Source organism: Myiozetetes cayanensis, unplaced genomic scaffold, assembly GCF_022539395.1.
Source record: "Myiozetetes cayanensis isolate MyiCay16 unplaced genomic scaffold, myiCay2020 scf17, whole genome shotgun sequence".
NCBI classification, from domain to species: Eukaryota; Metazoa; Chordata; class Aves; order Passeriformes; family Tyrannidae; genus Myiozetetes; species Myiozetetes cayanensis.
Window position 1 is genome coordinate 12,310,870 of NW_026087378.1, and position 22,624 is coordinate 12,333,493.

A 22,624-nucleotide genomic window follows, 5' to 3' on the forward strand; every position below is an offset into this window, starting at 1 on the left:
GTCAGTGATCTCTGAGAGTGTGTGCAGGGAGGTGTAAAATCTCTCTCCCAGATAAAACCATCCTCCGTTCATTACTGGAACACAGTTCCACGGAAGCTGAGTTTGTCTCAAAGATGAATTAAAGGCTCCTGGCCATTAATTTTTCAAATCTGTTTTTTTTTTTTTTTTTTTTTATATGAGTCATTTGGAAAAAACGTTAAATATCATATCTTGATCTTTTTTGAAGCAAATTTTTAACCAGACAATCTGCAGTATTTTGTTTTTCATGGTAAGCCTTTGGCAAATTGTGAAATCCACCCCTGTTAATAAAGCTCAGGATGTCTCTTTGGATGCTTTGTAAAAAAATTACCTTTCCTGCTTTTCGGGAAGAACGGATTGATCTTTTCCCAAAATTCTGAAGCAAGTTTTTTTTTTTTTTTTTGCTTTTAAAACACACAGCCAAATGTTGGTGGAGTTGAGGCTTTATGAAGCCTTGTTGATCTGACATTTACTTTGGTGTTCAGTGAAACTTGCCGTGTCCTTTGAACTGTGTCTTCTGCCAGCGGAAAAGTTTGAACGTAAAGAATCTTTGGTCCCCAGCACTGGGGTGCTAATAAATAAATCTCAGCAGTGTATTTGTTCTTATTAAAGAACCCCTGTGACTTTTTTGTGTGCATCACTTGATTTGGGATCCGTGAGGCGTGTCTGTGGTGACGCAGAGCAGTGTCCTGCTGTCCTGCCCTGGAGCGATGGGTATGGCTGTCCCTGACGCTGCCTTTTGGTTTCACTTTCTTTTTTTTTTTTTTAAATTTTATTTTCCTTTCTTTTTTGTTTACTTTGTTTGCTTCCTGTACGTGCTTCAGCTTTAGAAACTGAAAGCTCAGTGAAGTCACTTACACTTCCAGAGCCTCGTTTCCCCCTCCTTGGCTCTGTCCTGCCACAGGGGCAGGTTCAGCTGTTTAAAAACCCAGGGTTTCTGCTGGGGTGTTCAAAGCTGTGGTCAGACTTCACTTGGCCTAAGATTTCCACCAGGGTTTTTGATAGATGCAGCAGCAAGGCTTAGCTGAATTAGGCCATGCCCCTGGAGCCAGGAGGTTTCCTCACTGGAGTGTGCAGGCCTGGGGAAGAGCCGAGTGCCAGTGCTGCTCCATGCCCATGGACACCTCTGGCAGTACATGCAGCACAGAATGAGTTCAGCTTTCTCCAGGGATAGAAAAGCTGGTTGTGTCATTGCCTGGCACCAGTCCCCCGAGTACTGAACATTTAACATGAGATACTCTCCTTCCTGATTTTTTTTTTTTCCTTTTAATCCAGCCACACTGAGCTAATTGGATGACAACTGGAACGGAGTCTGGGAAGTTGTCTCCCTCCCTGGGACATGTGCTGAGTGATGTTTTGCTCAGCCTCGCGGCTTCACTTATGACTGAAAATATTTCACTTGCTCAGCAAAGTGAAAGAATTGGACTTGGCTGTTTTTTGGCATTAACCTTTGTCTCAGGCACAAAGCTGGAGGCTGCTCAGTATGCAGGGGTGTGCTTGAGCTGTGTGCAGCTTGGCTGCTGTTCAGCCTCTTGCTTTGAGAGGAAGGACAGCTTGGGGGGTGAAGAGCTTCCTGTGCCCTCAAGGGACACAGTGATGGTGACAGTCACCTGTCAGGAGCAGGCAGTGGGGAGGATGTAACGTTCAGCAAGGGCCTCACACTGTCAGGGGGTTGTAAACAGTGAATAATGTGTTTTTCAAAGGGAAAGTCGTTGGGTATGAGTATACATGTATACAGATAGGTATGTGCATGCAGGCACACCTTGGCAGAGGCTGGTGGGCTGTTTTGGGGAGGATCCTTCCACTCTTCCCTGGCTGTGTGCCCTTCCTCAGACATCACCTTCTGGTCACCAGTAGAACCAGGATGATGGGCTGCCCAGACTGCTGGTTTATCATGCTACAAGCCCAACTAAGAAAGGTGGCAGGGAGGAGGGGACAGAGGTGTTTCCTTTGGAAGGAAAGCTCTGAGAAGGTCTCATGTCAGGCACATGATGGCGATGGAGTTGCCTCCCAAAGTCTGCCATTCACTTGGAGTTGGCTTCGATGTGGACAACCCTCCTTGGCTTGTTTTATTTGCCTTTGCCTGCCGAGGGTTTGAGGGGTGAGCCGTGGGCATGAGCAGAGCAGGGACCTGCCTCGAAGTGCTGCGTCTGTCCTAGGTGGAAACCTTCAGCTCCGAGTGATTCCACGTGCTCTCAGATGGGGGAGGTGGGGATATCGACCCGCTGTCAATTCTGTGCAAAGAGCCAGTGCTCCCAACAAAGTCAGGAGGACACGTGTGTGCCTTAGGCACCTGCTGGCCTGGTTAAACACGGCACAGCACTGGGTGCTTCTGGTTTGACATTGACTGCAGAGCTGGTGGTTCTGGTAGGAAGGTTTAATAATTCATTCCATACGTTTCAGTGGCAATAAATAGACCTGTTTCTAAAATGGAAATGGGCTGTGGCCTCAGTAAAGCTAATACTTTGGAAGCTGGGCAGGGAGTTTTAATGGTCCTTTTCTACTTGCCCCTATAGAAGATACAAGTCATGTATTGTGTGCTTGCCTTTTTCAGATGGGACATTGAAGGCTGAACTTCTCTTTCTCTACATGGATGTTAAAAAATCCATGGTACTCTTGTAGTTCCCAGTGCTGAAGTCTACATCCATTCAGTGAGGCAGTTATGTTCTGGCTTGAATTTCAACTTATACTGCTTTCCTGGCCTGAAGCCTGTTAGAGTGGGGTTTTGTCCTCAAGTGTTTGGCAACTTTTTTCTTTCCTTCCCTGCTGACTGAAATGTGGGCTGAGTTGGCTTTCAACATCCATGCAGAAGTAGCTGCGTTTTGTGATGCTCTTCACGTGGTGAACCTGAGCTGACCAACAAACATGTGAATGACTCCGTGCTTAATGCCCTGTGCTGCGGGTTTAGGATGCTCATTTTAAAAACTGCCATTGAATCAAACTTGCTACTCCTTTTTTTCTCTTTTTTTGTCCCTGTTTTTAGCATTAAGCAGAGCCCCCGTTCCTCTGAGGCAGCTGAAGATGAAAAGGACCAGCGCACAGTGACGGTCAATCCCTCTCACATGAGAAAGGCATTCAAGGTCATGAATGAATTACGGAGGTACATTTTTGACTTATCTGGGCGCCCTCTCTGGTTTAGCAGAATTGTGCTGATTGGGAGACTTGGAAAATGGTCTGTGCCATCTTTGTTACAGCTGAGGGTTGCAGGTAGAGGATTAATCAACAAGTGGGAAGGTAAAATATAGCCCTTTTGTGGTGGTTTGCTCTCCCAAGCCTCAGACCTCTCTCTTCCCAGCGGAAGGAGGCAGCTGTGGCTCAAAAATGTTCTCTGAGCAATAGCCTTCATTTATAGATGAGGTTTCATTTAGTCTTTTCCATTACTTATGGCAAATTCAGCTGTAAACTGTGTTCTTAACTGAGATAATGGTCTGAAACCCAATAATAGAACATTATAGACATTGAGACACCTACGCATAATTACAGACCAAAGATTATTAATGTAGTGTTCTTAGTCTCTTTAACTAGCAGCATCACTCAGTCTGGGCTTAGCACTCCCAAGTAAAGGGTGAAGAAAAAAAAGCAAGTGCTCAGGAAGAATGTCAGCTCTCTACTCTCAAATTCAAAAAGGTTGAAAGAGAACACCTTGGTCTCTCCACAGCTGTGTGGGTGCAGGGAGAATGGAGGCTGAAAAAAACCCTGTGAACAGAACCTTCAAGAACTGCTGTCATCACATCAGCAATGTGGTGGCAGTGGTTCAACACGAGTTGTTTCTTCATTGCTGTTATCCCACAAACCAAAGAGAAGCTCAGCAAGCATTTCTCTGACTAGCTCATTGGAGTTCTTTACCATTCACATAGACTTAGAAACCAGATTTTTGAAAGAATTCCTGTGGAAATATGAGTGCTATACATGAATGTACGTGCTCCCTCGCTATCCAGGTGGTGTGATGAGAGCAGGTAACACCCTTTACTCTCCATGCACACTCAAAGTACTCAAAGATGCTGGAATAGCTACCTCTCCTCAGTGGATTAAATAGTTATCCTAATATACACGTTCTCTGGGGTGGAGAAGGATTGAAAATGTTTCCTTTCTCAGATATCTGACAGTGATTCTCTGTTGCATAGGAACAGAAAATGGAAATATTGTAACAGCTACATGAAGCGGAGTATGCTGTAATTTTTTTCCTTTTTACTTTTAACTGGCATCCCTCTGGTCCTTTCTTTGTACTGAAAGCAAAGGATCTGAAAATAAAGGTTTGTGCAGCTATATTCAGAAATCTATTGTGCTTCTATTATTCCTTGTTAATTGAAGCATAGTGGGAATAACTGGAGATGGACAATGTCTCAGTGCCTGTGGTTAGCTAGAGCTTGTGCAATACTGAAGCAACAAAACAGAGAAGACTGAAAGCTACCCTTAAGCACCTGTCTCATGTTTTCATCTTCTGAGTACTCGTTTTTTTTTGCCAGCTCCTGCTGCTGTTTTGGAATGTACAGTTTTCACATCTATTGTATGTGCATTGAGCTTGTGATCTGTTGAGCTGTCAACAATCAGTGTTAATAGGTACCTTGAATAATAGTGCCTGCCTTCACATGCATCCAGAAATGCCATACAGAGAGTCTAGACAAATCTTGCTAAGCCTTTAACCTATTTACGACATAGAACCATAGAATTGTTAAGGTTGGAAAAGACCTGTAAGACCATTGAGTCCAACTGTTACCCCAGCACTGCCACGTTCCCCACTACACCACGTCCCTGAGCGTCACTTAGGGTTTTAGCTTTCCAGTGTAGATGAAATAATTTTAGGAGTGGTACTTTAGATGACTGTAGTCCAAAGAGGAATTGAACAGAGCACCTTTTACATAAGCTGAAGGATGTGAGGAAGCTTCCATTAAGAGGCTCGTAAAGAGCTCCCCTCATTGCCCTTACCCCTTCCAAACTGGGGTAAACATGGAGTACAGACTATCTGTTCCTACTTTCTTCCTGTTTTCTAACTCAAACCTCTGTTTCACAGCTGTTTTGTTCACATATTTCAACATAAGGATGAGAAGAGGCATACCTAGTCCATTAGAAACTCTGTGGATGTTTATTTGATAATGCAGGTTCCTAAAGACAAAGTTCAGTGTGGAGATAAGCGTTTCTGAAGAGAAGGCAGCACCTAGATTTACAGACACCGATCTTTTCTCGGGCTTGGCATTTGAAAAGAACACCCCTAGTTTGCATTTGTATGCTTAAGCATCTTAAACCAACTTATTGGGAGGCTGAGCACTTCTTGCTGTCGGCATCTGCGAAGCTCTGTGCAAACATTAACTAATGAATCCTCAAAGGACAGACGTGGGGCGAGTAGAAAAGGTCACTCCTTAATGAAGTGACTTTTCCAAAGCTGCACAATGAGTCAGTGGGGAAGCTTAGAAGTGGTTTTTTTTGGTTTCTGTCTGGGACCTGGTTCTTTATCCCAGTGACTCCTAATCCCAGACTAATTCATGAGGTAGAGGAAGTCCTCAGGCCCCTGGATAAACTCCAGTGATTGACGCCTCCTCTCTGGCAGATGGCTGAGGCAGCCTCTGTGCTCATCAGTGCTGGGACATGCTTTGATGCTCATGTTCTTTAGGGCCAAGCATGGGAGAAAGTACAGAAATCACTGCCTTTTCCACTCTACCCTTCCCCTGTGGAAAGACCAAAGTGCTGCTGGTGTTCCCTTGTCTTGCAGATCTGCTAGAGCCTGGCTCCAGGTGATACCCAAACTCTTAAACTCTTCTGTGCCTTCTCCAAGCCTTACATGTTTGAAAGGTGGAAGGAGCCCCTTATCCTTCGTTCTTTGGGCAGTGTGTATGCCTAGTTTGGCTTCCTTTTTATTTTTCCTGGGAAAAACCAGAACCACAGGCAGAGCTGCAGCATCAAGAGGATTGAGGCTTTTCTCTGTAGGCAAGCAGTAATAGGAGCTGATAGCTGAAGGATTAGAGGGCCTTGCAGTGGGATTTGGCAGAAGCTCAGGTGCCGTGTCTGTAGCGGTGGGTTCTTCCACTTTTTCAGGCTTATACCGATGTAGCTTTTTGCCTGACTGGGAATTCTGAAATGACCTGTGTCTTTCCTGGTGTTTTTTTCCAGCAAGAGGCTCCTGTGTGATGTGGTGATTGTGGCCGAGACCGTGGAGATGGAAGCCCACCGCGTGGTCCTGGCGGCCTGCAGCCCCTATTTCTGTGCCATGTTTACAGGTACTGCCTTGGACAGCACACCCTGCTCTGGGCTTGAACAGGCCATTGCAACCCCGAGGCTTCAGGCTGGGTCTCTGTCAGGAGCTGCAGCACAGGCAGAGGGTTTCCTTAAGGGAGAAATGATGCAGATAGGTCTGCGGTTTGCTGAACTTCATGGATGATGCTGGTCATCCTCGATGAGGCATCTGCATGGGTGTGGGGAGGTTGTGTGGATGTGGGGTGAGTGGGTAGCATGTAAGGTTACTATAGGGCGTGGCTCACTTGCTTTCTGGGTTATTTTTATCCCCCCTAACAAGACCTTGGGTCATGAAAACATTATTAACGTCGAGCACGTGTGCAGTGCCCTAAATGTTCATGGTGCACATCAAAGGAGTAGCTGGCACAGGACCTGTAGTTTCAAGGCTCAGCCCTGCTGATACTGATTTGGCAGTCACAGATGTTTAATCTCCCATGGCACTTTTTTTTTGTGCTGCCTGAAATAACACCGTTGTTGTCTCCATCCCAGTGTGTTTTAGCAGCCCTGCTTTTTGGCAGGGTGTGTTGCTGCAGTCTGATATGTTTTGGTAGGGGCAGGAGGGAAGAGGAGGACAAAATTCTTGCTCTGATGGCCTGATCACTGTAGCAGGTGCCCCTTGAAGGCTGTGCCCAGGCAGGGCAGCAAAGAAAGCCGAAGAAAGCCGTGCCAATACTGAGGCAGGGGAGCGACCAGTTTATTTAAGCCATTCTAGTAAAATTAGTCTGGCCAGAAACTCCTTAGCTTCCCTCCTTTCCAGGATAAGAACTGACTTTACCAAATACAAAGAAAATGATTTTACACCCCAGGGAATGGGTGTTACTGTCCCTGAGCTCCAACTTAAGTGAGCTCCAGGGGTTTTGCCTCTGTTTCATGTTCCTTTGCTTGTAGTCTGGGGCTTGCTTCTTCCTTTCAAAAGCCTTGAGATTAGACCTAGTTTCATTTGCTTTGCTGGAAGCAGAACACAGCAGTTCTCAGGAAAGAGCTTGTCATTTGGGAAGCTTTTTTCCCCCTTCTGTAGCAGAGGTGGGGGGAAAACCTAAGGTATAAACAGATGTCTGAATGTGAGATGAGATGTGATGCCGTGGTGGGTTTATCAGTGTGGTGAGCTCAGGTGGAGAGCGTTTGTGTTTTCTAGGGCACTGGTGCTGCACCCTGAAGCTGGTGTTGGCTGTGGTGGTGAGGCAGAGGAGCAAATGCTGCTCAGAAGCAACACCTCGAGCAGGACTTGCGAGGGCTTGTGATGCTCGTTCCTGGTGAGACGTTTAGTGAAGGGAAACTCTTGGAAAAACCCTCTGATCCTTGGAGGTCATCAGAGCAGGAAGGTGGTGGTGCAGGGCTGCTCATGTTTCCATGCAGGAATTCTCTGGGCCGTGTAATCCCTCACGCTGTGAGTTAAACAGTAATCAGCTAACCACGGTCATGTGGCTGCTCAGCGGCTCCCCTGGGCTGGGTGACAGCCTGGGCAGCTGCCTGTCCCCTCCCCCTGACATGTGCCCGGGGGCAGAGGGTCAGGCAGAGACCAGTTCTCCCTTTGCTTTCAGTCTAGCTAGTGCCAGATTCCCAAGGTCTGGATCTCTCTTTTGTGAAGATGGAGTGTGTGATCTCCTTCCAGCTGTGTGGGGGTTCCCTCCCTGCAAAGGGACGCTTCAAAATCTCAGCTCCAACACGAGTTGGTTGTTGTGACTTGATTTTTTTTTTTTTTTTTGCATTGCATTTTTGCATCAGGGATGTAGCCAGTGGCTCAGGGACAGCCACCCCGTGGGGTGTCTGCAGGAGCTGCCTGTGCACGCTGAGTTCCCACTGGAGGAGCAGCTGTGGGGGGCTGGAGGGGTCACCCAGCAGTGCCAGCAGCCACGCTGGGAATGAGTGATCAGCGTGAAGCTGTGAACAGTGGAAACCAAACTGAGACCTGCTGCTCATCCACCTCCGCCTGCTGCTTGCTCTGCAGGCCCTGTCCCTGTCAGCTGAGCCTGACTTTGGTGTCATGAATGATCTTGTGATGACCTTGGAGCCTTTCCTAAACTGTCTTCTGTCCTCTGGTTAGGCTTTCCTCTTTGAAACAGCCTTGGGAAGCCTGAAAATGGACAGGCACATCTTCCATTCTTATCTTCCACTGCTGAAGGAGAGATGGGACCCAGCACTTCCCAGCTGACTGTCCCTTTTTGTATTGGCTTTCTAGAGCCTTTTGGATGGTGGCTGGTCCTCATTGTCACCATTCTGTGGGGATAATTTGGAACAGTAATTTCTGTCCATGTAGAAGGAAATAATAATTTCAGAAAGGGCAGCAAATACTTCAGTGAGGCTGCTGGGACTGCTCCTGTGAGATACCTTTGGAACTTTGGAAATGCTGAAGGAGCATCAGACAACATAACCACAGCCTCTCACACATGAGAGACATCCTAGGATGTGGGGCTTGTGGGATTTTTTTCCCTGAAGGGATGTGGGGTGAGATGCCTTCATTGTCCCACCACTGGCATCTGTGCCCCACAGGCTGCTTTTGCCCTGGCTCTGTGCTTGGCTGCTCCTGGTCTGCACCAACCCCTGCCTCGGTTCACTCGTGGTGTCTCCACGTTCTTCCTCACTCCCCAGCACTGGAGCCATGTCCATACTCTGACAAGTGGGAGGATCTCCCTCGCTCTGAGTGGGCCCCGGCACGCGAGATCCCCCTGGCGGTGCCTGGGCTGGCGCCGGAGCAGAGGCAGCGGGGGCTGTTGGTATGCAGGGCTGGCAGCTTGCTGGTGGGTGTGGAAGCCCACACAGCTTTTATTTTTGTTGCCTGTGTCACATGGACACCGCAAGGACTGATGATGTTATCAGATTGGTCCCTCCAAGCTGTTTCTGCATCGATCCCTGGGTGTGCAAGGCTGAGCCTCCTCTCTGCACCGCGGGTCCCACAGGGCTCTGGCTGCTCTGCTCCTCCTCTCTGTGCAGGGGGGGATTGGTGGGTGCTCCTTGCAGGCACCTCCAGCACCACAAGGCTGATGAGGACTGGCCTGTTCTCAGAAACCCTCTCTCATTTCTGGAGACGTTTGGGATGTTTTTGGGGGAGGAAGTGTGTGAAGATGACATTTTGTCAATTGAAAAGTCCTGCCTGCTTTGAAGGCCTCCCAAATGTAGGTCGCTTGTCCCTTTGTACTTGTACATTTATATTCATGGGCTTCTCTGAATAACACTTCATTATTTAATTTGAAAAATTGAATTTGGGGCAAATATTATTTCACTTCTTGGGGCCTTTGACTCCTCTAACACTTATGGTCTCATCCCACTCCTGCTATTCACCTGCTAATTGGCGTAAGTGAAGTCAGCAAAGTTCAGTTTGCAGGATCCAGATTTTGCTCAAGCCTGGACCCCCCTTCAACACCTGACTCTGTGCACTTGATGTGCCCAGCCACGTCGTGCCAAGCGCTGCTCAGAGGTGTAGGCTGTGATTACCTCTCCTATAGGCTGCAGGAAACGTTTTCCCACTTAATCCCACAGCAGCACTGAGTCACCGGATTTCTGAGAGCGGTGATTATTCATGCCCAGGTTTAAGAGTTGACATTTCTTCGTGCTCTCCTTTGTTTGGCTTTGTTTTTCCACCCGTCGTTTTCTTTCCGCTTGGGATTTTGCTCTTTCTTTTCCGTGGTCTCTTCAAGACCTTGGTGATTAAACCCCGGGTGAGGTCACGGTGTGCGTGGATGCTGGAAGGGCCCTGGGGAGTCCTTTCTCCTCCCCCCAGCATGATTTTGTTCCTCTGTCATGCTCCTGCCACGCAGGGGGTGTGGAGGTGGGTTGGGAATAGGCTCTTACACCGATACGTTGTTTTTCTGAGCAGGTTTCAGCTTCTCCCTGAAGCAAGAGGGTAACACTGCGTTGCTTTTGCTGTAGGGTACACCACAAAACACCCTAATGTAGCTGTTGCAACACACTCATCTACCCATAGGTGTATATATTAAAAAAATTAAAAATACTTACATTAAATATATAAAAAAGGTCCTCCTAAGGCTTGTCCACGGGCTCTTTTTGAGTCTGTCCCTGTACTGTTGAGGGACATACTGGTTGGTTGTTTTTTTTTTTAACCTCTGTATTTGTCTGAATGCAGGACACCCATGGCAGGTTCTTTTCTGTCAAGAGATTGAGCTTGTTGCATTTATTGACTTATTTTGTTTTACATTAGTGATCTCAGTGTTATTTTTGAGCTGGCATTAGGAGGCTTCTGGGAATCTCCCTGGTTGTTCTTCAATGGCCAGGGGTAGTGCCAGGCAGCAGGAGAACGTGCTTGGATGTGTGGGGAGCCAGGCTGTGCAGAGCAAACTGTAACTGTCCTTTTGGAATGAATTTCAGGAGACATGTCTGAAAGTAAGGCCAAGAAGATTGAGATAAAAGACGTTGATGGGCAGACCCTGAGGAAGCTGATTGATTACATCTACACCGCGGAGATCGAGGTCACGGAGGAGAACGTGCAGGTAGGTCTGGTCCAGCGGAGAGCCAAGTGAAGAGCTTGAAACTCAAAGGCACAGGTTCCTTTTGGGGGTGAGGGATCTCCTCAGGCTGCAGAAAGTAAAAGTTTGAGCTTGAAAAGCTCAGCCTCTGTTTAGTCTTGAGGCACTTTAGTGTTTTCCCTGCACTTAAGTCATGTTGCATTTAGCTTTTGTGCTGGGCTCTTATAACAAGAGCAGGCATTTGCCTTCCAAGAAGCTGTGCTGACTTGTGGGTCAGTCTGTCGAAGGTCAGAATAGACTCAAACAAGCAGTGAGTTTTAAGGCCAGGGCAGGGGAATCTGGCTGTTAGTTTTTAAATTCTTCTGGGTAGCTTGAGCTGTTTGGCAGAGCTTTGAGTGGAATATATTGTTCAAAGGAGGGCGTTCTTCCTTTTTATTTTTGTGTGTGCACTCTGTCTTGAATTTCTGTGAGGTAAATGTTTGTCCAGGAGTGGAAAGAGCAATTGAAAGGCAGCCTAGAGATAAAGCAGGGTGCTCAGGAAGAGAGTGTTTCACCGTGTCACGTGGCTGTGGCTGCTGGTCAAGCTCTTTCTTTGACTCTGCTTGTATTTGTGGTAAGAAAAAGGCTCTGCACTTAGGCACTGATTTCTGGAAGGGATGCTGGGAGCTCGTGTGAGGACGTGCTTTTTAGTCTGTGTTTTTGTTTGCAAGGGGCAGTTTGAGCTCCTTGTCTTCCTCTCTGTCCCCTGGACATAGGTCAGGGTAACAAGTCTGTGTCCATGATGCTGGGGAGAGAGAGGCAGTGCTGCTGGGTGCATTCTGTTGACCTAATTAACATGGCAAAATCAGGCTGGTTCTGCTTGAAATGAGGTTCTTGCTGTGAGCTCTTCTGCTCTGATCCCTCGGGGAGAGTGCAGGTTCTGGCTGACCGGTTGCTCCTGAAGAACCCTGAGCTGTGCCCACTGTGCAGCCCAAGCCTTTGCCATGCTTTGTGACCCAAGTCTGTGGGGGGCCTTTTCTTGCCCCTTCTGCCCTCCACTTTTACAAGCTTGACTTTCTGGTGGGCTCTCAGCCTGGCAGTTGTCACACTGGTAGGAATGTGGAGCCTGGTCCTTGAAGGACTATCAGCGAGGAGACCTTCAAGGTGCCACTGCATCAGAGGAGCTGAGACTCAAACACAGCTGTGGGTGGCTGCTGTGTGACCCTCACTCAGGGACTCTGTACAGTCAGGGCCATCAGGAGCTGACATACAACATTTCTCAGAGGGGTACTGGGGTGGAACTCCTTGGACCTCTGGGATCTCCCATTGCGGGAGGAAAAACGACATTTACACGCTCTCAGGCTGGTCCCTTCTTCTGTGGGAAATATGAAGGCCAAATCCATGTGCTTTCTGAAACGTGTGCTTTCCTTCCATGCTGCTGGTTGTTGGGTGGCTCAGCAGCACCCACTCGGCACGTGGGATGTGTGGAGCTCGGGATACCATCTGGTATCCCAGTCAGCCTACCTTGAATGGAGCTTGGGAAGGGCCTGTGCCTGCTCTGGCTGCCTTCCCAGGGGAGCATTTCTGTGCTCCAGCTGCACCTGTGTGTGAGCAGGGCTGTGGGAGCTGGAGCAGGCTGGAGAGCTGGCTCTGTCCTGCTCTGCCTGGGCCTGCCCAGAAGGTCTGTGAAAAGTTCAGGTGTTCTCTCTTCTGAGCAAGTGGAAAGCTGTCTTTCTTAGTGAAACCTAACCACAGCCTGCCTTCTGTAACCCAGGGATTACAAGGAGTTAAAGTAAGATCCCTGTCTGTATTTCTGGCTTTCATCTCTCAGGCAGCAAGATAAGTTTTGAATACTAAGGTTCTTTTATTGCAGGATTTATTTCAATAACCACCCCGTGAATAACTCTTTAGGCTAGAGGTAAATTAATTCATGGGAGCTAAAAAATGCTGTTCTACTGTGAGATTAACTGACTAGTTTAAATTTTATTATGTTTAAAATGTTCATGCTGAAAATGTTTTATGGAATTTAATACAATTTTGGGATGAAACCAATGGAAAGAGATCCTGTCTCTGGGTGTTTTACTCTGAACAAAAGGCCATAAACAGGTTAATATTCACCTGCAGCCAAAAGAAGAAAAGTTTACAGAAAAGAGCATTCTGTGATTTGTTGGAAAATTTCACATCAGTGAAGGCAAAAAACACGAACAACAAAAATTAAGCTCTTTGCAGTCTCTGGGTCCTCATGCACAGCTTTGGGTCATCCATCCATCCATCCATCCACCCATCCACCCATCCATCCATCCACCCACCCAAGGACACCTCAGCAGTGCCTGTCTGTGCTGTTTCAGCAATGTTCCTTCACAGCCTTGCTTGAGCACAGTGAGACTTTCTCTTTTCCCAGCAGGAATCTCCTGGGGTCTGTTTTTGCCCTTCCATGCGCTCTGGTTCTCTAGCAGGGCAAAGGTGCTTTTTTAAAGGAGCTTTTCAAACTTCCTCAGTACGTGGAAGAAGCAATTTCGGGGTATGGGTGCCAGGTAGCTTCACTGTAGAAATAAAAAACACCCCCAAGATTGCTCAATGGCATTACCTGAGCAGATGCAGCCAAGCTACCAAAACTTGTGAATAAATGAAAAGACACTATCTTGTCAGTGAGCAAAACAAGATGAGAGCAGAATAGAAATGAGAAGAAGATGAGCAGCAAAGGTACCATGCAGTGCAGGAATGAATGTTCCCAAGCCTGCTGGAATGCTGAGCAGTGCCCAGCACTTCAAAACAAGAAGCTTTTTTACAGTATTTTTGTTATTTCTTTTCTAATAGAAACCTGGTGGGTTTTTTTTTTTCTTTTATAGACCTGGTATGAGTTCAGGAAGTGAGATTCCCTTTTTTTCTAAGCTTGTATTTCTGTAGCTGACTGTACAATGAAATGACACAGTGCTTTTTGTTTTGTTTTTCATGTGAGGAAGGATATGTGTGTACAAGGGGCCAAGCCTTTACAGTCAGTTCCAGTCATCATCTACGTAGTGAGTTCCTGAGGGGGGTTCATCCAATTTCTCCTCAAGATTATGTCCCAAATGTGCAGGCAAAGGGGATTTTCAGCCCACCTTAGCTCTGTGAAGGAGAGCACTGAGCTCATGTGGAGGGCAGACTGTTCTGGGTGCAAGTAGGTGAGAACTGCCCCAGCAAATGCAATCCTGCTTTATCTACTGGAACTTCATTCTTAGAGGGAAGTTCATGGATGCTCCTGTGCAGCCCTGGAAGATGTGTCAGAGCACAGGGCCTGCTGTGTGGAGTAGCTGGTGGTTTTAACACATCAGTTCCTTGAATTTTTCAGTTAGGTCTTGATTTTGCAGCTGAAGTGGCTGCACTGCTGCTTTCCAACCCTCATGTCGAACCTGCCAGCTGAGAGTGATGGGAGCAAAGTCCAGCGATGGGGAAGCTGAGTGTGGTGCCCTTGAGAAGAGGATGAGGAGGTTTGGGAGGAGGCTCCTCATTCTCTAAGGTGGTCCTGTGAACAAACCTGGACCTCTTCTAGACAGTGAATAGAGTCCCTCCTCAGTGTGTCCCAGCCATCCCTAATGAAGATGACACTTCATTTCTTGCAGGCAGCCTGAGAATTGCCCTCCCAATTAAGAAAGTCATTATCATTCAGGTTGTAATGACTCCCTGGAAAAAGTCCTGATTAACCTGACTTCTCAGTTAAATTCTTATGGATGCTGTGCAGTGTTACCACGTGTGAGAGGTGTCCTTGTGCACAGCCACAATTGGATCATGCAGAAAGAACGAAATCTCAAATTAGTTGTCTGGAGGAAGCAGATATTGAAACTGTCAGCTTTGCAGGCACGGTAATTGTCATACAAAATGACTTGAGAAAAGAGGAGAAAAAGGCTTTGCTAGGAGCTGTGCTATTTCCATTTCAGAAGTGAACTCCTGCACCTCAGCTCTCCCTGCGGGCTTAGGACTTCACAGCAAGGAAGGAGAGTTGTGTGGCAGATGCAGTTTTGATGATAAAGCAGTGATAAGTGGGTCAGTTCATCACCCTTCCCCCTGAGCACTCCAAAAGCTGAAATTGTAGTAGGTGCAAGCCCAGGGTGAGGCAGAACACCTTTCAGCAATAAATCAGGGCTGTCTTCCTCCCTGCAGCCAAAGCTCCTTGCCATGGATTGCCCTGGAGTGCTGGGGGTCCTGGTCCATGGCAGGGCTGACTCCTCTGGGTTGGGGGACCTTCCTTAGACCTATGGAAAGTCTTGTAAATTGGCTTGGACTAATACAAAGGTGAGGAGAAAGTCGTGGATGTGGCACCAGAGGGCTATGCTGGGCCTGATGGAGATGCCTCTGCATTTTTATTCCACTGTTTAGCCAAGGAACGGTGTGTCTGAAGCTGGAGAATGTAGATCAGGAGGGAAGTTGGCAGCAGCTCCCCCGTTTTCTCTCTCACCTCTGTATCCCATGTCCTTCTCATGCTTTTTCTGGCATTCCTGCTCCTGGGGAGGCTTTGTGGCTCCCTGATCCTGTCCCACATGCCTCTGTCTGGGCCACTTCACCCCAGGTGGAGCATTTAAGTGGAAGCACCGTTGTTCTCCCTCGTGTGCTGCCTGGGAGCAGTTGGGGAGTAATGAAGCCTAATTGCCATCCTTGCACTCAAAAGCCACATTTCACTAATGTAGTTTTATCTCCACTACTCGTGCAGCTTAGAGCAGTTCATTTAGAACTGTGCACTTTACCTGCCTTGCAAGAGCTAAATCCATTAATTTCTCTGGTCATGTGTTCCCCTGGGAGGGTGCTTGGGAGCTGTCTCCCTGTTTGGGCAGATGTGCAGTCCCAGCTGTGTCCCTGGATGTGCAGCTGAGGATTACAGCCAGTACTCTTGTTTGGCTTCTAATTTGACTGAATTGTCAAAGCTGCTTATAAGCTTTAATACATCCCCTGCCCTGGGGAAACGCTCCTTTCCCAGTTTTGCAGAGCAGGAATGGTGTAAGTTAACTTTTGGCCAAGGGTACCTGGAAGGCTGTGTAGGGAATTAACCCCAGTCTCTGCAGTCCAGCATTAATGAACAAACCTCAGAGTGACACAGAGCACTTTTGGCTGAAAGATGTTTCTAGTTTAGAGACATCAAAGGTCTGTGGAAGTAATTGCACAGGCAATGTTGTGTAAAACTTGAAACTGGTACGAGTCTGCAGAGCACAGCTGGTGATCTAGATGGTTATGGTTATGTGTATATATATATATACACACTCCCCATAGATGAGATAAATTATTTAGCAAAGCAGTCAGTCTCAGTAGTAATAGCAGATGATTTTGACATAGTTTCAAGAAGTGAGTGGGTTTTGGTACGGAGGCAGATCTGGCACAGGAGCCAGCTCTCTGTAAATCGTTCACGGCTGTTGGAGTTCAAATACTGAGAGCCAAATCCAGACCCAAGTGAGTAACTCGCCTGGATGTTAATGGGGTTGCAGTTTGGTCCTGCTACATGTTTAGGCAGGGCATTTCCTCCTGTTATTTCTAAAGGAAACAGACTTTGTTCTCGCGGAAATCCTCTGCTTGCTTTTCGCCTTCCCTGGTAAAAACAAGATGAGCGTCGAGACGCTCAGCTGGGAAATGGGAAAGAGAAAATCCACTCATCTCTTGATAGGCTTTTTATATCCTACTTCTGAGAAGTATTGTATGGTAATGCCCCTTTCCCAAAGGCTGCAGTGGTGCAAGGCTCCTTCTGCACTGCCCTCTGAAGCCAGCACAAGGCTGTAAGAGTAGTACTGGTATGTCCAGGGGCTGCAGCATGTGGTGTTAGTGATGGCAGTGAGCACCTCCTGGTTCAGAGGCAATATCCCAGACACTGGAGGTAGGCAGCCCCTCTGGTCTGGCAGGTGTACGTGCTGGATGGATGGGGGTGCACAGAGGAAGCTCTGTATGGTCTGTGCTCAGGGATTTTTTTGCAGGGAGTCTGACTCCTCTGCCCAAAACCCTTATGCAGCTCAAGTGCTCACCTCTCATTCAGCTAATCAGAAAGTGGTCCACAGCCAGGTTTCAAAAACCTAGAATATTGCTATCTTGATTTAATCAAACCCCCAAACCAATCTCCTCCTGGCATCAGGAGGCTTGGGCCAAAACAGGCTCCTGGGTTAATTGATTTCTCTTTTTATTGTTGCCCGTTGGGGTGGCTGCTTGGCTGCTGTCCAGCTGGGAGGGAGCTGGAATGCATCTGTGGCTTAGAAAGACCTGGGGCAGGTTATGAGTGGCCTGCCCTGATGTGGAATGGGACTGTGGTGGCAGGGACAGGGAGGGGTCACTTCTATCCCTTCCCTGCCGTCCAGATCCAGGGAGGTGAATGCTGGTAACCTAACTTTTTGTTTAACAGCTGCTTGGGGTTTTTTGAGTTGGAAGTAATTTCCTGGAAATGTGTGCTCAGATGGTGAGCACAGATGCCCAGTTGGAAGGACATGTGTGAAGCAGCCAGAGCTATGAAGGGTCTGGCATAAGACACGTCTGCAGTTGCTGTTCCACATAAGAAAGGAAGTAGCTGATGTCACGGGCTGTAACGTCCCAGTTGACTTTGTTTTCTACTTCCTGACCTTCTTACTGGCCTCAAAGGTGTTTTTTTTTTCCAGCAGATGTCACATTCCTGATCCACTTCTGTCTCCATTTTCTGCCCTTAGTTTTGGAGGTACAAAGCAGTAACTTATTTTCGGAATGAACCACAAGTGTCCACAGCATTCTGTGTGAGTGGAAACGAGGGCTGTTAATTTGTATAGCTGGCCCCATCTTTCCTGGGAGTCTTGCTGCCACTAAAACCTGCTTGAGCTTCTGGGAACTTCCCCTCTTACACAGCCATTCAGGCACCCTGCTCACAGGCCAATGTGGTTTTGTTGGAAATAAGAAAGTTCAAGGTTTTGAGGAGTGCTGGGCTGCTGTGGGCTTTGAATCTGATGGCAACGCTTATCAATAGTATAAAGCTCTTCAGGGGAAAACAATAAACCTGTGGTGCAGGATCTAGCTGCAGCAAAGCCAGAAATTCAGGTGCACCCGTGGTTGCTTGTGCCTTGCCCTCCCTTTGCCTGCCTGGGGAGAAGATGTGAGGAGAAGAGCTCCACTTTTAGCCCAGCATGGGATAGCTATTTCCATTTCTCAGAGCGTGAATGGGGATCTTCTGCATATGGATAGAGCTGAGCCTTTAACCTCCCTTCTCCTACCCCGCGGGGGATCCCGAAGGGGAATTGCATCCAATTTGCGCAAGCTGTGAATCAAACGCTCTTTGCCGCTCGCTCTAACTCCCCTTTCTCGCCTTTGCAGGTTTTGTTGCCGGCTGCTAGTTTGTTGCAGCTGATGGACGTTAGGAAAAACTGCTGTGACTTCCTTCAGTCCCAGCTGCACCCCACGAACTGCCTGGGCATCCGAGCTTTCGCCGACGTGCACGCCTGCTCCGAGCTGCTGCAGCAGGCCAACGCCTACGCAGGTGAGGGAGCCCTGCTCTGGGGTCACACCTGCTCCCAGCTGCACCAACCTGTGGTCTGAGCAACATCTGCACTGCCTGGCCGGTCACTTCACACTTCTGGTGTCAGAACAGGGAAGGGAATGCTTTTACGGGGTTCTAGACCTGTGACTTTTCTGTCGCGCTGCGAGTTGTGAAATGTGGTTTTGTCACAGGGGGAGCTCCTTGTGAGGTAAAAAACCCCTGACCCTGTGGATCTCAGCCCGCAGAGGAGTTCCTGAGTATGATCCCAGCAAGCTGTCTGTGTGCCTGTTCAACAGCTTGGCGTTGGCACGCTGGTGTCCTCCCCGTGGACCCTGCCCAGTAGGCAATGCCAGGAATTTCCATTCTAGGAATAAATGGCACTGGGCAAAACTAAATCTTGTAGGTGGGAGTGGGAACACTCAGCTAAAACTGCCAGGCAGTCTGAGGCTCTGATCTGTGCAGCAACGGGCGCTTACCCCAAGGGTGGATAGGCTCATGTTTCCTTGGGAGGGGATGTGTTTGGTTGCAATGAGTAGGGGCAGGCAATGGCTCCCAGCATTTCTCCTCTACATTGTAAATGTAAAGCTGTTTCAGGCAGCCCCAAGCTCTGAACTCCCCAGTACTTTCCAGTCTCCTCTGGCAGAGCTGCCCTTGACCTCTACTTGGGAGAAGATGGTGGTTTTCTCCACTCAGTTTGTTTTTCTGCTTGTCTGATAATTTGTATGGGGATAAATACACCTGCTGTCTCCCAGGGCACCTGCTCTGTCCTGCAAAATTGTCCTTGTCAATGGCTTTGTCCTTAATTGGACCATAAGTAGGCTCAGTGGAATAAAAATGTGCCCACTGAGTCCTCCCCTATTCTCCTGCAAATAAAAGTAAAACCTTTTCAGCAGCTCTGGCTGTATTATCCCCTGGAGGAAAAGGTACCCTGGAAGGAATGGTTAATTGTATAAAAGCCTGCTTGTAATATCTCATTATCCTTGCTTCCAGGCCCTGTTTAATCTTTAACCCAACAAGCAGTGCATTCACTGTATATTTATTTGGTTGTTTGGCAATTAGAAAGTCTGCTTTGTTGTTTTATTGGCCTTCATAAGTCCCAGTTAGTACAGCAGTCCATGTAATGTTAATGGAACTCCATTAATAAAAATGCCATTAAAATTCTTTTCACTATGTTGTTTATGTAACAGCCTTAAACCGAGGCAGAAGGTCCCCAAGCTCAAGACTCCATGTCTGCAGGAGCTCACTTACTTGACAAATGCTCAGTTCTGGCCAGTGGATCACTTCAGTGGGTGGAGGAGCCTTCTTGATGCAGGCACCAGTTACTTTATTAAAATCAGTAAATATTTCTACTACCAGATGCAAGTCCAGAACGAATGACTGTGAGATTTTGTCCAGAAGTCAGAGTGCCTCCAGCTGACTGTGTGGGGAGTGTTTCCTGCCTCTCGAGTGTTTCAGGCCTGGAGAGTTCATTAGATCTTATATATACTTCCAGCATAACAGAGTATTAAACTTTATCCACATACTGCTATTTTCAGTCAGAGCCTTTGGCTTAGCTGTGGGGTTTTGGTCCCCATTTACACCAGTAGGGTCTGTGACTGGGGAAGTCCAAGTCCAGAGTCCAGTTCTGCAGCACCAGCTCTGGTGAGGGGTCATTCAGGTGCCATCTCCAAAGAGCTCCTCTCCAGAAGATAAGCCAGCTCATGGCCCTGTGGTGCTGCTTTTTGTCAGGCAGAGCACTTTGCAGATGTGAAAACTCGAGGCAGATCTTGCTGCGGAGGGAGATTTTTGGATATGTGAGTTCTGAACTTCTCAAAGCTGCAGGATTAGAGCTCAAAGAAAGCTACTGCAGATAAAGAGTCTGAGCTTCATGTTTCTGTATTTCTGTCCAAGATAAATGGGACTTAGAAATGGCAGGTGAGATTAAACTGGCAGTCTGTGTAAGAAATGTTTGCAAAAACTAAAATTGCCTGCAACTGGCTAATGACACAGTTGACCTAGAAATTATTTTTTGGAAAGTAATTCTTTCCTGTGCCTTTTGGCTCGATGTAAAGCCTGACAGATTTGATGATCCTCAGTCGTAATTCTTCCAGTTTGGGATTATGACCAGTGACATGCATTTTGTTTTCAAGTGGCTCCCAGAGTTACAGCATGGAGGGATCTGGAGGTAGAAAAGGGAGAGAGAGGACCTTGTAGAGTTGCAGACTGAAGTGGAGAGGGGAAAAGCTGCTGGGGAAGGTGGGTGCTGGGGGTTTGGAGCAAGAGAAAGGTTAAATTGACACATTTTGGGAAAAGAAGTAAAAGGTGAAAGGAGAGGAGAGCTGATCCCATGGAGTGCATGGGATGAAGATCCCCCTTGCCCATCTCTCCGTGTAGCCCTTGCACACACAGATTCAGCTCCATGCCCTGGGACTCCTCAGTGTTGACTGCTGACCACATGCACCAAACTGATTCACGTTAAAGATGAGCTTCCTTGGAATTTGTACAAATACCCAGGACCCTTGTAAAGTCTCTCATCCAGGTGCTGAGCAGATCTGATGCTGTCTAACTTGTTGAAGTGGGCAAGAACTGAATCTCGAGGTGGCCAGATAATTTACTACCTTAGAAAGGCACTGGCACTTGTCTCAATTGCCACTTCTAATCTTATCTGCCACTGCAAGACTCTTACTGGCTTTTCAGAAACTTTAGTGTCATTTATGAAATTGTCTCCTGGGGCTCATGCTACTTGAAATAACATCAGATTTCTCTCTCCAGCTCTCTCTCTGGTCTCTGTCTGTGTCCTACCAAGCAGCCACAGTGGGTTTGTCTCGGGTGCTCAGAGCTGTAATAAGAGCAGTTCTCTGAATGCTGCCATCCTTCCATTGACTGAAAACATGGATTTCATTATAATTTTCTGTCCCCCTTTTCATTTGTTGAACAGAGCAGCACTTCCCTGAGGTGATGCTAGGAGAAGAATTTCTCAGCCTTAGTCTGGACCAGGTTTGCAGTTTAATATCAAGTGACAAGCTCACAGTCTCCTCTGAAGAAAAGGTACAGTAAATTGTGTAGCAAGAGTGAATGTAAGAATGCTGGACTGTGTCTAGATCTTACACCAGGAATGTTCTCATGATATGCTCTTTAGGGGCCATTCTGCAACAGAGATCACGTGAAAAGGACAATTAAAATAATGTGAATCCTAAAAACACATAAAAACTACCTTGGCTTGGTTGTTCTTTGAAGGAAGTAATGATTCTCAGATCTATAACACTTCCAGCAGCCCTGGGGGTCAGAACCAAATACTTTCTCTCCCTGGAAAAGTAGGAAACTCCCATATGCTGTTGTGTAAAGCACTCATGACCTGCTGCCAAACCTCAGAAAAGGTGAATTTCATTAAGCCAGAGAGGAGTATTGGCTGCTGTTGCATGTTGGGTGGAACAACTAAAAGGAAGGAAGGAAGGAAGGAAGGAAATACTTTTCTAACATCATCAGTGTTTTTAATGGAAGAGGGGAAAAAGGCACTGGTTGATACTGTTTTGAAATGCTCAGCACATCTTGTATGGTCTGGAGTCCTGGGGAGGAGGGTGGCTAATGGTTTTAGTGCTTGATGAACTCCACTGTCACTGTGGGGAGACTGTAGGACCACGGAGTGATTAAGGTTGGAAAAAGCCTTTAAGACCGTTGAGTCCAACCACTAACCCAGCACTGCCAGGTCCACCACTAAACTATGTCCTTAGATGTGAATGGAGACTTGTTGAAGACTACAGGAGAGCTTGGGGATGATGTGGTTTGTACCTTCAGGACCCTTGTTTGGGTGGGACGAGGCTGGCCCTGGGCGCGTCGGTGCTGCTGCACATCCAGGTGTGTGCTCTCCTCCTGCTGAGCCCCTCTGGGTGCTGGGGCACACAGGGATGGTAGAACTTCCCAGAAAACCCACCCCACGTGAGGGGGACACAGGGGATGCTCCGTTCGGATGCTGAGCCGGCAAACTCAGAGGCTTCGGGCGCGTTTGCGGGGCCGGCTCCGTGGGGTGCTCAGAGGTGACACAAAGGCAGGGTCAGAGAGGGGAAAATGGCACCACCTCACAGCAGAACAGCTTTGCACGAGCCCCAGCAGCCTGCAAAGGGAAGTGCAAGTTTAGTAACCGATTTTTTCCAGTCCTGTGCAGCATTGTTTAAAAAAAAAAAAAAAAAAGCTTTTACTGGCCTTGTGCCCAGAGGAATCAAAGTGCTCCCTTCCCTCATCTGAGCTTTATACAATCAAACCCAGTATTTCTTTAGCTGATTGTAAAAGTTGAGGGAGCAGGGCAGTAGAAGGAAATGTGAGCATAAGCTGTATGTTCAGAACAACAGATCTGAATAATGGGAGAGAGGTAGAAAATGGGAATGGAACATAAACATGAAATGTTTATGGAGTCCAAAGAAGTGCTGGAAATTGAGGACAGGCTCTTAGGCTGCTGTTCCATGTTAACTTTATGACAGACAAGCCATTTTTCCCACCTATATTCCTCCTGTTTGCTAATGCTTGAGATCTATAGTATAAAAAAATATATATAAAA

General features: G+C 47.5%; 1 protein-coding gene across 2 annotated transcripts in view; it reads left to right on the forward strand.

Moving 5' to 3' along the window:
• The window catches only part of KLHL3 (kelch like family member 3), a 59,236-nt gene that overhangs the window by 18,206 nt on the left and 18,406 nt on the right, over positions 1 to 22,624 (forward strand). For both annotated transcript variants that reach the window (XM_050312286.1, XM_050312285.1), the window contains 5 exons: positions 3,002 to 3,118; positions 6,124 to 6,230; positions 10,570 to 10,691; positions 17,931 to 18,093; positions 21,011 to 21,120. In XM_050312286.1, coding sequence (XP_050168243.1) covers positions 3,002 to 3,118; positions 6,124 to 6,230; positions 10,570 to 10,691; positions 17,931 to 18,093; positions 21,011 to 21,120 — 619 coding nt within the window. The remainder of the gene's footprint in view (positions 1 to 3,001; positions 3,119 to 6,123; positions 6,231 to 10,569; positions 10,692 to 17,930; positions 18,094 to 21,010; positions 21,121 to 22,624) is intronic.